This window comes from Haliaeetus leucocephalus, unplaced genomic scaffold, assembly GCF_000737465.1.
Source record: "Haliaeetus leucocephalus isolate CR32 unplaced genomic scaffold, Haliaeetus_leucocephalus-4.0 Scaffold195, whole genome shotgun sequence".
Lineage (NCBI taxonomy): Eukaryota > Metazoa > Chordata > Aves > Accipitriformes > Accipitridae > Haliaeetus > Haliaeetus leucocephalus.
Window position 1 is genome coordinate 2,076,568 of NW_010972631.1, and position 17,127 is coordinate 2,093,694.

The 17,127-nt window shown below is 41.4% G+C and overlaps 1 protein-coding gene across 1 annotated transcript; it reads left to right on the plus strand.

The window, feature by feature from the left end:
- Positions 1-9,740: 9,740 nt before the first annotated feature.
- Positions 9,741-17,113, plus strand: GJB7 (gap junction protein, beta 7, 25kDa). Its single transcript, XM_010565720.1, has 2 exons — positions 9,741-10,434; positions 16,977-17,113. Exons 1-2 carry the CDS (start codon positions 9,741-9,743, stop codon positions 17,111-17,113), a joined length of 831 nt encoding a protein of 276 aa, XP_010564022.1.
- The last annotated feature ends 14 nt before the right edge of the window (positions 17,114-17,127 follow it).

Genomic DNA, 17,127 nt, shown 5'->3' on the forward strand with positions numbered 1-17,127 from the left:
ATATATATATACACCACCACATTACAAAATACAGTAGAGAGTGGCAGTGTCTACGTTTATATACTAGATATGATGGGGATGTAACTGTGGGTGTCATAAAGATGCTTAAACAGCTTTGACATCTAAGTGATGGGACTGTAACCACGCAGTTCCAATTAATAAAAAATGGGCTGTTGGGGCTTTTTTCTCCTCCTTCTCTATAGGACAGTTACAATTGCTCAGATGCCTTTAATGCCATAATAAAGTTTAGATTTAAGGTTAAACTTTAGCTTTCTCAGTACTACAGGTAATCACAATATTCCTACACTGATTTTGGCCTTTGAATTACTGATGTGAACTGAACCTTATTCAGCTGTCTGTGGCTTTTGTCAGGCATTCAGCAGCAGTACCAGGAGGAAGGCGCTTGCCTAGCAGGCAGCTCCCTCCAGCAGGCAGCTGGGAGGCTCTGTCTTACCTGCAGTCCAGCTCCGAGTTCTGGCACTTTCAGTCACCCTCTGGAGGCATCAGCTTCTCTGGGGACAGTACCAAGGTCCTGATTCAGGCACATGTGTTAGGCTATGAGATACCCTCCTATCTGTAAAACTACTGAACATTCACATAGAATTCCCAGATAAAAGCCACAGTAAGTTTAAGCTAAATAAATTATACCGTGAATAAATTATACCATGAAGAATTCATTTAAGAGGCAAGGACTTCAGTCTTTCTGCTTTTTTTGTAATGTTACTCAGCACTATAGTCACATCCCAGGTCAAAATGACTGCCAAAGCATTGATGCTTGATAAGATGCATAAGGCAGGACATAAACACTTCTTCCATTGCTTAGTTATTAAAAATAAAGTTATGGGCTTTCTGGTGGGGAGTCGTTCAGCTGCCTAGTCCAATGTGGGAATTGGTTAGCATGCACAGTAACCAAAATACATTTTAATAACAAAAACCAGGCTTCAGTCACTTGGTAAAACCACTGTAATTTAAAATTTTATAGAAAGACCTGTCTGAACATTTGTGTAATGTATTGTTAGCAGTAACGTGTGCCTAAAAGAATATTTGTTTTTAGCAGACAATTTACTTGCCCAAGAAAACCTGAAATACAAATCTGATGTAAAATGTCAAAGAACAAACAGGGTGGGAGTTAAGGCTCTTAGGTCAGTTATATGATTTCAGAACGTTACCATAATTCCATACAGCAGTTTCAAGTTTTTCACATGGACAAAGTTCTTCTGAAAAAAATGTAGAAGCCATACTATGAAGGGATGCTAAGAGTCAAGAAGTATTTCATGAAGGCCTTTCTTGCTATTTTGATGTTGCAGTAAAGTTAATATCGAAGAGAGACTAAGTTGGATGAAACAAAAGTTAGTAATGAAGCAGCACCTGAAATGGGGAGCTAGCCGGATCCTCCAGGTCATTCCTGTAGGAATGGCATATGAAAGGTAGGCTCTTTGCGGTGAGTCTTCTGCATGTGTTCATGCATGATTGACGTGGTCGAGTGACTTCTTGGCTTGCAAGTGCACAGGCTACACGTGTCTCATAGAGGGTCACTGATCATTGCCCACTGCTTTGGACACCCCAGCATGCGTGTCTTCAGGTTGTGCTGTCACTAATGTGAAAGCACAAAGCATGCAGTGTTAGAGCTGGTGCCGGTGAGCGCTCAAAAGATGCAGATAAAGCCTGTGACTTTAAACAAATGCCATAGTTTCCTCATATCTTTCTGATGATACAAGGCACATTATGGTTCTGGTTTGAACTGTGTGCCAGGAGAGATGATCAGGTTTCACTCGTTTGGTTTATATTACCTAGGAGACAAGCAGTTTCCATTTTCAAGGCTTAAAGCAGTAACTCCCTTTCTCGGAAATGAATTGTTGATTGTTAATGCCACTAGAAAGCTGAGCTCCAGCTGTAATCATTCACTGAGACACAGGTGAGTTAGAGTTTCTTGTTATAAAATATAGTTTTACGAAATAAGAAGTTGTTTTTCTAATGTCAAACAGGCTTGATAATAGCCTTGTGAAAATGTCCCATCAGCCAGCATAAACCACAGATACAATCTTCTTTTCATTGCACTATTGCAGTACTTTGTAACTGCTAAGGAGGTGCAAACTGTAATGTGGCCATTGATGATCACTTGTTCAAGTGGAAACCTTTTGACTTCGTCAATTCATTTTTTTTTACGAGTTGACTAAAGCATTACAACAGTAGCCAGAATGGAGCAGGAATACTTACTAATATTGAAGATCATTTGCTGCAGAGGGAATTTTTGTTTACATGAGGAGAGCATGGGAGAGATGGGTTATCTGTTTTGGCATGAAGGTGATGAGAAATGCAGTAGAGTTGTGTAGGTAGAATACAGACATCATGACTTAAAAAAAAAGAAATTAAGTCATTTTGGCTACTTCTGAGTTTAATTTTTCTTAATTACACAGTTTACCAAAGTAACAAAGAGAACAGTGAACTGTGTCTGCCTTCTCTCAAAACCCATTCATTGCTCCAGAGGAGAGACCACAGCAATTAGCAGCTGGCAAAGCATCACACTCAGCAGCTGCTGGGTTATTAAGTGGTGTTTGTGGTTTCTCTAAATACAAAACAAGATGGGATTTTGCCACCACTGGCTATAAGAAAGAATGCCAAGCGTGCTTAAGGTTACGAAGCCTACTGAAGATGTAGTTTAGAACTGATATTTTCAGAGAAGTGAATGTTTGGCAGCCAAGATCCTGAAGCCCAGAAAGGATGCTTTGTCCCAAGCCACTGCAGAAGCCTATGCCAAAGTCAGGTGTAAAAGCCAAACCAACCAGCTCTGGTCTAGTGCTAAATGACAGATGAGCTCTCTCCCATGTAGTTTTTTCTTTTCCTTACTGTAGTCCTTACTGTTGACTAATAAATACCTAGGCTGATGTTTTTACACACCACTTGCATATTTTAAGCACTATTTAATTGTGGAATTCTGCTTTTAATATCACAGTACCCAGAAGTTTATCTCCCAAAGTACCAAAGGGCTTATTTCTTGCTCCGAGGAGTTAGAAGTTAATAATAGACATGAAACAGTGAGAGGTTAGACTCAGTAAGCTAAGGAAGATGAAAGCAAGGGATGGGGCTATGAGAAACTACGGCTCTTTTTTTAGCTCTGCCTCCGATGTGCTGAGTGATGCTCGATAAACCACATTACCTCTCTGGTGGACATCTCCTCCTCCACAGCATGTGTTTTCTCTGTCTAGATTGTTGATGTTTTCAGTAGAGGACTCAATTTCTTATTACATGTTAATGAAGGGTTTATACCAAAGAAGTTCAATCTGAAGTGTCTATAGGTTACTTCTTGTCCATCTGTGAGAGAAGAGCAAGCTATTCCCACTATGTTTACATCTGCCATTCAGGGGCCTCCACTTCCACTGCAAGCATCTAAAGGGTGAAATAGGTAGGAAGCCTTTGGCTCATGTCATCCTGAGAAACACAGACTCTGCTGCACTACCACTAGCAGCGGTCGTGGCAGAAGTGAACAACTTGGCCAGTACGCAGACCAGGAAGGCTGTGCTTGCTCATGAGTTATCAAGACTTACCTGGCTTGTTTCTGAAGAGCCTTAAAAAGCAATAAGTATCAATACTATGCTAGTGTTAAAGCTTTACTTATTTTACAATAAGAGATGAGTTGTCTGAATGGAGCAAGGTTAATTTTTATGTCCTCTCTGTTTTCTCTTGTTGGCTCTTTCATAAGGACCTGGAAATTACCTTACATTGGCACTTTCACTGTTGAATAAGAAACAAAGGCATTGCAAGTTTAGTGACTTGTAGCAATAGTTTTTTCAGCTCCTATCGCAGATGTGCAACAGTTTGAATAGCTGGTGCACGTGCAGCTTGATAGGATGACTTTGAATGGAGTTATACTGTACCTTGGTGTTCCCAGGGGGTTTCCTGTTCCTTCTTCTTCTGTAGCAGAGCACTGGAGTAGATGCACCATGCTGGGGTGTGGTGGGGGGGCTACTGAAGTTTCCATCAATTTCAGAGCAAACTGAACTGTCAGGAACAGTATACGTACAATGAAGCCATCTTAGGGCCAGAGAATGAAGCAAATCAGTGTTTCTCAGCCTGTGGACCTTACACCTCAGGTAGTCAGTAAGGAAGCAGTGGGTAGTCCAGTCCATGAAACAAGAACAAAGACTCAGCAATCATAAAACGGATGTGCACTTCCTTATATCAGCAAAGAAAGAAAATAAGGGGAAAATGCAGTTACTAAATGAACATCTGAAGTTAAGCTTCATTATTTGTTTGGTCATTTATGGAAACCATTGTGCCAATGCTTTTTCTTTTCCTCATAACACTGAGATGATCCTTGGTGTTTAAAAAAAAAAAAAATGCTGTGATGATGTTTTGATTAAATTGTAAAAAAAATTGAGAGGATGAACTCCCAAGATTGTTACCAGCTCTGCTTTTTTATGATCCTATATTATCCTCTGTGATTTTCTACTTCTGCTCTCTGCTTTATCATTTTTGCCGCTATTTATGGTTCTTTCTTCCTGTCGAAAAAAAAAGGGGGGGGGGGGGGGAAGTTGTAGGTGTGTAGGTGCAGCAAAATACTCCCGTTAGCAATGTTTATATCAGAAAAAGAAAGTGTTTCTCCATTTCTCAGCCTGTGAGGGTAATTCAGCTTGCTTGTACAGAATTCATAGATCCACCATTCCCAGGCTCATGTTCTTTCTGTTATTTCTCAGCGTTCCATCTCCATTTCCCATAATACTGTGTCTCCTTCCTGTAATTTGCCTGCTGTCTGAGCTGCCTGCCCTCTTTGTGCGCCTAACACTTTGGATGTTTTCCCCACTTCCTCTCTACTTAGTCAGTTTGTTCTTGCATTTTCTTACTTTTTTCCCATTTTCCTCTGCACAAAGATACCTTCTCTGCTTTTAAAGTAATTAAAATAGCAGAGGCAATTGAAATCTGGGTGAAATAATTCTCTGAGCACTATGCTTTCCAATGGATGAATTACTCAATGCATATTAGCCAACCTTCAGTAGACCTCACTGAATGACAGAAATGGTATTTGATGAATATATTCAATAACAATAGCATTATTCAAACACTTTACTCCATAAACTACATTCAGCACACTCAGAAGTTAATGGTGCATTCAGGTTGCTCTGTTTACTCCACAGAGCACGTGTGCAGCCTTAGGGGGAAAAACCAAGTTGCTGATACAACCTGATCTAGTTGAAGATATCCCTGCTCATTACAGGGGGGTTGGACTAGATGACCTTTAAAGGTCCCTTCCAAACCAAACTATTCTATGATTCTATGATACGCCTGAGGGAAACAGGGGATGTGGAGGCTCTTCTGGTCCGTTGTGTCTCTAGTGAGCAGGACAAAGTGTGTGTGTGTTGTTGTTGTTGGGTGTTTCCGTCACATCTAGGGAATAAATGATGTATGTGAGGAGGAAGAGAGATTACCTGCTCCATTTCTTGACTGGTAGTAGAAGACCAGGCACTTGTTTTCATGCTCATCCCTAGTACTTCAGCTAGAAATGAGTACAACAAAATCAACATATCTCTAATCTTCAGCTTTTGTCCAAGTTGGGGTGTGCGTGTGTGTATGTGTATGGAGCAGGCGGTTGAAGTAAATCTAACTTCAAATCCCTGCTCTTCACTTCTTGCTCCATTCAACTTTTTCTTAAGAGCTTGGAGCAAATAATCTTTCTTTTACTGTTTAAGACTCTCTAGTGTCTTCTTTGTAATTTCCAATAGACGCTAAGTCTTTTTGTGGTCTTTATGTCCACAGTGCCAAATAGATCCTCCTTTGACCCTTTTGTTACTTTTTTAAACCTTTGAGTCATTTCGTTCTTAGCCTCAACGTTGGACATTACCTTGACGCAAACTGATGTCATCAACATTTTCCACAATCTACTCAATTTATTTAGCCAGCTTCCCTTCTTGACTCCCTTTGATTCATTCTGTACAAAATGAACCTCCTCTGAATGCTAAGGTTGAAATCTCTCTTTGGCTACAAGGGTTTGGATCACATTTTTTCCTCTCTTGTCCTTACATTAGTCAGAATATAATTTTGCTGAAGTGTCTTACCCTGACACTACTCTTGGCATCTGCTTCCATGTGTACTGCCACTTCTAGAAGCGTTACAAAACCTCATACCTCTGTCATCTTTTTCCTCCTGCTCAATTGTGTGCTTACTTGAAGATTTCTCTTTTTTTGTTGTCTGAATCCTCACCTTGCCCTGAATTTCATACAGCCCATATAATGTCTTTGTCTTCTCTAGCCTCAGGTAACTTAACCTCTCATCAGTCTGTGCCTGTGCTGTCCCATGAAGTCAATTTTATCTTGTTCACCTGTTGAGTAACTCCTTATGTTTGAAGTCCATTTTATTTTTTCCATTCTGTATGTTCTTTGCAATGCTTCAGTGAATTAATTGTATTTTCAAAGGATACAAAAGCATCAGTTAACATCCACAATCTTCTGTAGCAACAGCAGTACGTAAAGCAAACATAACCTTTTAAAGGCACATTTGCAGCTCCTTTGAACAGAGGAGCTGTGCTGGTTAGAACCCAAACAATACCACAAAACAGGGTCTGTGGCCCTTTAGGCTTGTGGCTGAAGGTTGTCCTATACAACCATTTCTCAACATCAAGTGAAGGCTGCAAGTGGAAAATATAACCAAAACTCTGCAGACTTCTGGCTGCAGAAGCACCGCTAGCCACAAGACCTGCCCTGCGGTTCTTTAATAAATTTCAGTTTCTCACCAACAGAGTGCATAGACCAGGAACCATCTTCATTTCTGTAAAATCCCTGCTGCCTCACTACCAGACATACAGGTACAAGAATGCATTGCTGTCTTTCAAACTAGATTTGTGGGAATTTCATCCATCCTGTCTTCTGGGTGGCTGGAATTTGCCCATTGCTCAGGATCTGCTAGAGATTTTAGTCAACTCCTTGATCCCCATTTTCTTTGGGCAGGACTTTCTTTTCCCCTTCACATCCTTCTTCTCAATGTGGGATTGGCAAAAGAAGGTATAAAGTTGTTCTTTTCTAATTGTTCTTGCTGCTCGGGTAAGGAAGTAGCAGCTCAGCTTTGGGGAAAGAGAACTCAAGGTAAATTTTTCAATCTGTATTTAGGTATCTCCATGGCCTGATTTCTACCAGTGATGGTTCCCACTGATTTTTGTGCCTTACTGGTGACCCAACATATCTTTCCTTTCTGTCCTGACTTGTTCAGCTGGAGGCTCAGAATCACTGTAACTCCAGTCATGGATTGATAGGTGACATTAGGCTTTTTTACATTGGAAAGGGATGGTGCAGTTCTTACAGCCATTAGCAAAAGCCCACTCACAGCCATAGTCATTTTCCATGGAATAACAAAATTCAGTCTTCCCTTCTGTAGTGCTTGTGTTCATCTTAAAATCCTAGGAAAGGCCTTTTGAGGTTTTCCTTCAAATCTCCTCCTGAATTTGAATGCAATATCAAGCTCATCCACAAGATGTGTTCATATATGCTAATATTCATGCTCGCTCATGTGAATGTTTTGTTTCCTTGCCTGTGCTTTATTACACAGTAGTGTCTTCATGCTTTGCTATTCAGCTCCTTTGAGACTGATGTATTGACTGTGTATTACCTATCTAGAAAGCATCAAAGCCCTAGTGCTGATGTCTTGAAGAGCTCGATTTAAACTTCTGCTTGAGCTCTAATTGCAGACATGGAGGACAGAAATAGCTCTTTAATGACAAAATTACCACTCTGCCAAACATATTTAAAAGCATATAAGCACGTCTGGTAGGATATAAGCCAACTGATATTCCTGATATTCTTTTTTTACCTGCAGCATAAAGGAGTAGCTTGGTAAACATTCTTCATGAGAACATCTTTTTTCAACATTCTTCCCAGTATAAATCAGCAATTTATTAATTTCTGCAGCTGTCCCTCAGCTCCTCAGGTAAGTCACCAGCTCTAATGGTAGCAATGTAGGAATACCCAAATAGGCAAATAACCTTGTTTTCCAGCAGAGGTCTGGTGTCGTGGTTTAACCCCAGCCAGCAACTAAGCACCACGCAGCCGCTCACTCACTCCCCCCCCATCCAGTGGGATGGGGGAGAAAATCAGGAAAAGAAGCAAAACTCCTGGGTTGAGATAAGAACGATTTAATAGAACAGAAAAGAAGAAACTAATAATGATAATGATAACACTAATAAAATGACAACAGTAGTAATAAAAGGATTGAAATATACAAATGATGCGCAGGGCAATTGCTCACCACCCACCGACCGACACCCAGCCAGTCCCCGAGCGGCGATTCCCTGCCCCCCACTTCCCAGTGCCTAAACTGGATGTGACGTCACATGGTATGGAATACACTGTTGGCCAGTTTGGGTTAGGTGCCCTGGCTGGGCATGAGAAGCTGAAAAATCCTTGACTATAGTCTAAACACTACTGAGCAGCAAACTGAAAACATCAGTGTTATCAACATTCTTCACATACTGAACTCGAAACATAGCACTGTACCAGCTACTAGGAAGACAGTTAACTCTATCCCACCTGAAACCAGGACATCTGGCCATAGGCAGAGGTCATGATGGGCTGCAGAATCAAGGGACAGCAAAAGAAGTGCTGAGCTTTCCATCAGTGTTGAGCTTTGTGATGCTGTGGCCTGATTACTACTCGTACTCAGACTTGCCAGTTGATGAACTTGCTCATACATCACCACTAACTGCAGCTGCGGCAGCAGGATTTGCACGTTTGCATGTGCCACGGCAGCCACAAAGGGGTACATTTTCTCTCCTGCTAGGCAGAGCTTGCAGGAGCAGTAGATGGGATGAGGACATTAAAAGAACACACAGATCTGTAAACTTCTCAGATTTCCCACCTCATGTCTCCCAGCCATTCTGTGTCCTGGGAATATATCTGCTTTTTGGTCTAACAAAACAAAGCAGCTTGGTATCCTCCAAGATCTGTGCAAACCTCAGAGGTGGGGCCAGATGGGAAGGTGACTGTATGCTCTTGGTGGTTATCTCAGGTCTTCTTTTGACACTGAGGAGAGTCTGGCCGCCCATGGCTTCTGAGGCAGCTCCTCCAAAAGAAGTGTTCCAGGGTTAGGACAGGGGAAGACTTGTGCAGAAAAGAAATTATAAAATAAAAACATTTTTGGAGTAAAGTTTAGTGCATTTCTTAAATGATAAGAAATACAACAAACAAAATCCAATTAAACAGGACAGGATTTAAAATATTGCACAAGTTTACTGAGAAGTTAGACCACAGACAAAAAGAAAACAATTTGCATTTTGGTAGTCAACTTATTATGTATGGGACACATGGCTCCTATACATACATTTGAAAGTGAAATCTGATTTGACTGTGCTTAGTATTTGCATAACTGACAGGGCTAAGTTGAGTGTACCTCAGTGGCAGAGTGCTAGCCTGAACTTGCCAGAGAAAGATCTACCCGACGCTCAGGAGACCCTCAGGAAGAACAGCCACATTTACTTGCAGAGGACAGCTTAACAGAATGATTAGGCATCAGCCTAACTGACAAAATCTATTTTAACAGAAATAAATTTTGCGTAATAGCCTCAGAAGATACAAATTACCGGAACTAAGTTTGTTGTTGTTGTTGTTTTCCTTTTCAAATGCTTAATAATTTTAAATTGCTTCAGCTACTGGTTATATTTCACCTTGAATGAACATCTCATTTTTTTCACCCAAGAGGAAGATTCTCTCTGATCTTGTGTTTCTTTGATACAGTATTTCTTTCTTTCCTTCAGGAGAAAAATGAGCTGGGGATTCCTACGTGATCTGCTGAGTGGAGTGAATAAATATTCAATAGGAATTGGAAGAATTTGGGTAGCAGTTGTGTTCATATTCCGCTTACTGGTTTATATTGTGGCCACAGAAAACATCTGGAAATATGAACATGATGAATTTGAATGCAATATCAAGCAGCCTGGTTGTGAAAATGTCTGCTTTGACCATTTTTTCCCTGTCTCCCACATCAGTCTTTGGGCTTTGCAATTAATCATGGTCTCCACCCCTTCACTCTTGGTTGTTTTTCACGTTGCTTACCGAGAGAAGAGAGAGAAACACCACAACCAGAAACTTTATAAAAGTCCAGGAGAGATAGATGGTGGATTGCTGTGCACTTACCTTATCAGCCTTATTTTAAAAATGGGATTAGAAATAGTTTTTCTTGTTCTGTTTTATAAATTGTATAATGGATTCAAAGTACCACGTCTTGTGAAATGTGACATAAGACCATGTCCCAATACTGTAGACTGCTTTATTTCCAAACCCACAGAGAAGATGATTTTCCTATATTTTCTGGTGGCAACTTCATGCCTATGCATTGTATTAAATCTAAGTGAATTGAGTTATCTCATTTTCAAATACTCCATAAAATGTTATCCGAAGAGGTACATCAAGAAATGTCAAGGCTCAAAAAGTGATTGCCACAAATCAGGAATCATGGGTCACAACAGACCAGCAGCTGCAGGACGGTTCCACAACAGCTGCCCATCCTTGCCTCTGCATATACAAGACAAACGTGAAAAAAGTTCCCTGTTGACTTAAAAGAAGGCTACAGACCACCTTCCCGTTACACAAGCTGTATTTGATGAATTGCTTTTCCAATCAGTGCTTTACAGAACTGAAAGGATAGTTATGTAGGAAATACTTTTTCTCTATTAGTTCCCCCTTACTTGAGTGGATAAATTCAGTTGCATTATGTATGTCATACAGAGAATCATCTAGATCTTTTCAGGTTGCAACGAGGTGTATAAGTCTGAAAATTCCATGAAGTTTTAATATAAACACAGACACGATAAATCATGCTGAAACAATTGCTCAAACAGTTGTGTTTTGAATATTACACAGAATTGCTTTGGTACGAGCAAAAAAAGAGGCTTTTTATATGCAGAGTTGGAAGAACCTGGGATTGATTAAGACACAGAATGGTAAGGGGATGTACAGCATCTGTCAGATGAGTGGATATGGTAACTGTTGAAACAGCAATCAGGAAGCGCTGGCATACAGTGGCTGCTGGTGTCTTGAAGTGAGCTGGACGGTCACAAGCCCATTCCACTGGCCTACTGTAAAACATCTCAAAAAAAAAAAAAAAAAAAAAGAGGTAGACATACCTAGTTTGGCCCATGGTGGTAAAGATGGACCTGGTTATTTAGCTATTTGTGGAGCACCTCCTTCTGGAGGTATTTGAGCCCTTTACAGTTTTTAGGGTATTTATCATCAGAACACATCCTGTAAGAAAAGGTACTTGGCTCAAACTTGTGCAGGCAGCACATACCAGAGTACAGAGTTAACTCCTGGTCGGCACCAAGCAGGTCCTGAGTCATTAGACTTTTCTTCTGCTCTGTGGCTGTGGCATTTAAGGGAAAAGATCATTCCCAGTTCCCCAGGATCTGAGAGGAACGTAGACCGCACAATATGGCAATTGTAGTAGCCAGTAGTCCTAGTATTCAGTAGCCTGGAATCCGGTCCCTTTAGTAAGGCTGAGAATACTGCTGCTCCTTTAGTAGATTTCTCTGCCACAGAAGAACATGTAAAATCTAGAAATACAAAAAGCTTCTCATAGAAACAAAGATCACCTATTCCCTCCCCCCAAATTTCAGAAGTATTACTTAAACACCACACACCTCTGCTCTTTGTTATGTGTGTTGCTTGGGCTAACAGGAAAGGGACAGAAATTAGTCAAGACATGTCTTCTGTTGAACCTAGACTTCTGAGACAATAGAAATTGGAGCCTAAAAAGACTTACTTCAGGGTAGTGTTCTCTTTCCATTGCTGGGATGAAAGAACTTAGGACATGTATCAGTACTGAGCCTGATCAAAATACACCCTTTAAGGAAAAACACGACCTGCAATAAGTGGAGCTGCCTGAGTGCTGAACCAATTTTTTTGTTCATACCAGGATAAAGAGGAGAAAACAGTAGCAAAAGCACGTTACTATTACTGCTGCCTGAATATTCAACCAATGTTATTGCTTGTGCTAGGATAAAGAAGAGGAAACAGTAGCAAAAGCATGTTAAGTATTTTTTCACTCCCAAACCCCCCAGCTTTGGTTACAAAGCATTACTTTATGAGTACTGGGGTAGCAGTTACAGAATTAACTTTTAACAACTAATGAATAAACTACGTGCCTCTGGCCATGATTTTCAAGCTTTTTTGCCAAAATAAGCTTGCCTTGATAAAAGGTGAAAATACACTTGCTGCTGCTGAACTTCGCAGCACAGCGGTCCCTCAGATACTAGCTTGCCAGCTTGTGGCCAGTTAAAGTTTTACATCTGGATTGACGCTGAATCTGTGTGTGTATCAAGACAACGCGCTTTACACAATTCAGAACATTTTCTATTAAATCTCTACATACACAGAATGTGGCTCATAACAGAAATGCAGTTAGAAACTCTTTTGTAGCTACTGAACAAAACCCACCAAGGAGTGCATGAAGCAAAACCATTGCCCATCAGCCCTGTGTAACTGTGACTGCCACAGTCTCAGTAACTGAGAACAAACCCCTGAATTATCTTGGCCCTTTCGTACCTTAATGCATCATTTTTTAAGACAAGGGTATCGTGGATGGAGTGATGCACTTCACTTGTAAGAGAGAAGTAGCAATACGTTTATTGACATAAAACAGCGTTTTAACCAAGTTTGATAGTAAATGCGACAGTGGTTTAACAAGATGTGATGGCAGGGTTCACTTGAGTATTTATTGCATAGAGGACAGGGTCAGACAAAACTGTCAGGGAGACCCTCCCGTTGAGTCAGTAGGTTCAGAAAGGAGCCCCTTGCATTCTGAACTCCTTCTCAGAGGGGAGTCTAGGTGCGGCTGGATCCACTCCTAGTCTCAGACTTGGTCAATGGTTTATGTCTAAAGGATTATGTATATGCAATCAATCCTTTACCTCACCTAGCTAAGATTTCAAAGTTTAGCATGCCATTAATCACTTATTGAGAATCTGTTATGGCAAGGAATCTCTCAGCCTCGAGGAGTAACCTTGGGAGGCATCCCTGCTCAACAGGAGATCCTGCCATGCAGGAGAGCTCAACAGCCCCTGGGCTGTCCGCTATTTATGGAGTAAGATAATTGACTCATATTTACATACTGACTACAGGTATTAGTTTCTTCCAAATTTGGCTTGAGTCGGACATCGACCAGCACTGTGGTTAGGTGGGCACATTGTTCAAATTAGCCCTTGGCTGTTGTGTTGTTGTCTTGTCTTCCCCAAACCCACTCCGAGCCAGACGCGGCCGTCACGACCAGACACATCCACTCCGATCGCCACTGGTGGTTATCGCTTGAGCAGGGTTATGGGAAATACAGGTCTGGTTGGGGGAGGAGGGCAGGGAGCACACCATCACAAAGGGCAACACTATCAAAATAAAAAATGCTTCCAAAATGACTGTTTTTTAATTACTGGCGACAGATTTTAAGACAGCACATTAATGAAAAAGTATTTTTTTTTAAAGCAAGGTTTATTTGAGAGAAAATGAAGAGAAGCAAACACAGTTTAGCCAACACAGATTTCTGATTAAATTTGTGCATTAGCTGCTCTCTAATAAAAAAGTATATTAAGTCAGGGCTTGATGGGTTTTAGAGCACCCCCTAAAGCTCTATGGCTGGTCAGAGCTTCTCGCTTAGACCAAAAATTTGCCTGTGAAATAAGAACTTTAATTCTTTGGAATGTATATTCAAGGTTTTATTTCTAATTCTATCTTCAACAGCCACAAAATGATAAATAAATTCTAAAATCAACAGGTTTCAAGTCTCAAAGGATACTTCAGTTTTGACAAAGCCAGTACCTTACATGAGAAATATTCTGAAAAATTATTATGGACCAACTCTGTGTAACCCCAACTCACTCGCAGCAAACCGCCAAGTGGCTTTTACATCACATGCTGCAAAATTAGTGTTTGACAGAGCCACTAATGAAAAGGAAATGAGCATCACACGAGGCAGCTCCATCAGATTTTACTTAACCTGAGAGAACAGAAACAAACTCATCTCCTTTCTGAACCCTTGCTCTTGGCCAGCATTTGGTCTTTTACTGGCTCCTTTCCTTCCACAGCCCTTTCCCTGCCTTTATACTCCTTTGTCCTCCAGTTTAAGTTTCACACATCCACCCATCCCTGAAGTAATTTGCTCTTACATTTTTGGTTCAAATGAGTTCATAGGCTCGGTCTCTAAACTAAAGGTTTAAGGGCTTTTTTGTGTATTCAACTTCCAAATCACTCAAACAGGCAAAATTGAAAAAATTTCAAGTGCTACGTTTTTTCTTTTTAAAGTGTAAAAGTTCAGTCTCCTCAAGCACATAGCAACTGGTAGGAAGCTGATCTGAGCCCATACTGTAATGGAGAAATAACATGATCACTCCATGTCCATTCATACAAAAATATTTACCTCATTCATATTTCAGAACATCTCTGCAAACATTAAAAGATCCAAGTCTTACACAGATCCTCATTTTCTTTAAAACCCAAGTAACCTCCTTGCCTTGTGACAGACAAGGACTGAAAAAAAGTCACAGGAAAAAATATTTCCCTCTTTGCTGATAGTTTCTTCCCTCTACTCCCATCTCCAGTACCCCTGGCCCTGTTTCCCACCCCTTCAATAGGATCATCTTCTCCACACCAAGGCTCCAGCTAGGGGTGAGCAGAGCACGAGCAGGAGCTCCTCTAGCCTGGGGCACCTAAACCTCAGGGCAGGGTGTCCCCGCCTGTGCAGGTGGGAGCCCCAGCCAACAAATTCTTTGGCACGGAAACTAATTGCAAGAATACAGCCAACTACTTTTCCTCACCTGGACCACGGACTGTTTTCAGCATTACTTTCACAAGCATCGCTCCCTCACCATCCAACAGCCACAGGCAGGACATCCCAGCAGAACGCTCTAGGACCAACGGCCACCCCAAAACACGTGAGGACAAACCCACTGCTCTTATTTACACCGAATTAGGGCTCAGACAATGTAAGATTTCTTTATAAACATAGTTAACTACAAGAGAGGCTGACTGCCGGTTTAAAGATGTCTTTCAATCACAAAATAGTCCGTGCTCTGCATCCAGACTCCTCAATTTGGTTGCTTCCCCATCAGCAACAACTGCCATTTTAGTCAGCGCGTTCCTGATGGCGACTAGGGGTTTAAAAGAAAGTGTCCTTGCTTAAATGCACCACAGTTCATGGGTGATGTGTCTGGAAGACAAAAGGCACAGAGAAGGAGGAAGAAGAAAGAGAGAGGGGAGAAGACGGAGTGGGACCGGGCGGCGGGGCAGGGCCCAGCAGCACCCATGGGTGCTGGGGCACCCTGCGGGCAGAGATGGTGCTGGTAGAGCTGGGCTTGGCCACCCTGGAGCCCCATCCCGCCCGGCAGCCCCAAGGGCAGGGGTACGGCTCTGGGCTCCGGAGGAGCTGTCAGTTCAGCTATAGCAGGAGGCTTTATACATCGCTCAAGGTAAAATATCTAATCGCAAATACCAGATTTATTTCCTCAGGAACTTTTCTAGGTGGCTTTACCAAACCACAGTGCCCCCTGCAGTCCATGACATCTTAAATCAGACTCTGCCTTCAGTCCCCTGCTTTAAGTTTAAAATACTTTTTTTGAAAAGGAAAAAAAATACCATACTAGCTTACCTGTTGGACAGGCTGTCAGTACCCACCTAGAAGAGAGTGTGCCCCGGAGGGCACTGACTATATTGGTACAGCACTCACTACAATTGGATTAATTGGGGTAAGAATGAGACAATATTAAAAATTTCATTCTCATAAATTCAGACCCCACACTCAGATCCAAACCAGAAATTACTTCCTTGATATTTATGACATTGGAATTTTTTTTTCCTTTTTTTTTTCTCTTTTAATTAGCATTCTAGTATAGCACTGTGTAGCTAAATAGTTGCATGCTATTCTCAGTCTAAAAACTGCAAATGATACGGTATCTATCATCAGGAATGTCAATGTTGAAACTATTTAACTTACACAACACAAAATTCTTCTAAAAATTAACAGTTGTGAGGTCTGTCAACAGTGACTGCAGTGGTTAGGTACATCTGAAAACAAGAGATTTCAGGCAAGCTTTGTGGATCCTCTCCAGAGGAGGTTCTCTGCCCTCTTCTCCCCTGCAGAAGATCTCTACAATCACTGCGGCTGGCATCCAACAGCAACTCCATCCAGGGAGGCCACATGGCCTCTGGTAGGTAGAACGTGGCATCATGCATAATCAATGCAACAATTATAACGATTTCTCCTAGAGTTAAAACGCAAGGATTTGTTTTGGTTTTATCATTCTCAGACCACAACTTTGATTTACTAACTTGGCAGAATTATCAGTTCAGTCACTCAGGAGGGATTTAAAGCAAGAGGAGTGAACGGGCTCTGTTCAAATGGAAGCATGGGCTGAGAAGGTATGCAATTTAGCACCAGATAGCAAACCAAGGGCTATGCCCAAGTTGAAATGCTGTTGCCTTTCCGCTTTTTCATACATAATCCTCACTCGCACAACAAGTCACTTCATTTGGTTGTAGGAATGTGCCCTCTGCATTGATATTCAAGTAAACTGTCAAAGATTCCAGGTGAATAGCTTAAGAGCAATCAAGTGTAGCATTTAATGCAAAGCTTTACATGGCAAGACAAGTTTATAGGGGAAAAAAAAAAATCAAGCCAATCTCTCCCAAGATAAAGACTATTTTATATTACTGAAGGTAGGTCACATCCAGTAATGAGAATAATCCAAGAAAAATTTTTGGTACCACACAATCCAGCTGGCTTGTCCCATCTGAGTTAAGCATAATCACGCATGAAAACCAACACTGAAGATTCCTGGGTACTGACAGCTCCCACCAACGCATTCACGCTTTTGGTTACTCAACAAACTGGATACCTGTCGTTTTGGTTAGCAGCATACAGAGAAATTGCTCCAATCCCGGGCACTACAAGCGGCACCGCTTCTGAGGCTTGTTCCAGTGTGGAAAAGAGAGAGGTGGTGAGAGTGCTGCCAGGTACAGTCAGCAAGAGGCAGAAGAGTGCGGATGGAGCCTGTGCCATCAACAGAGCACAACCACCGAGTTTATCTGCAAGATCACAATCTCACTTCCCTTTCAGAAAGTGCCTTGTTTATTCAGTTTTTAATGGTATGGCATAAGGACTCATGTATTT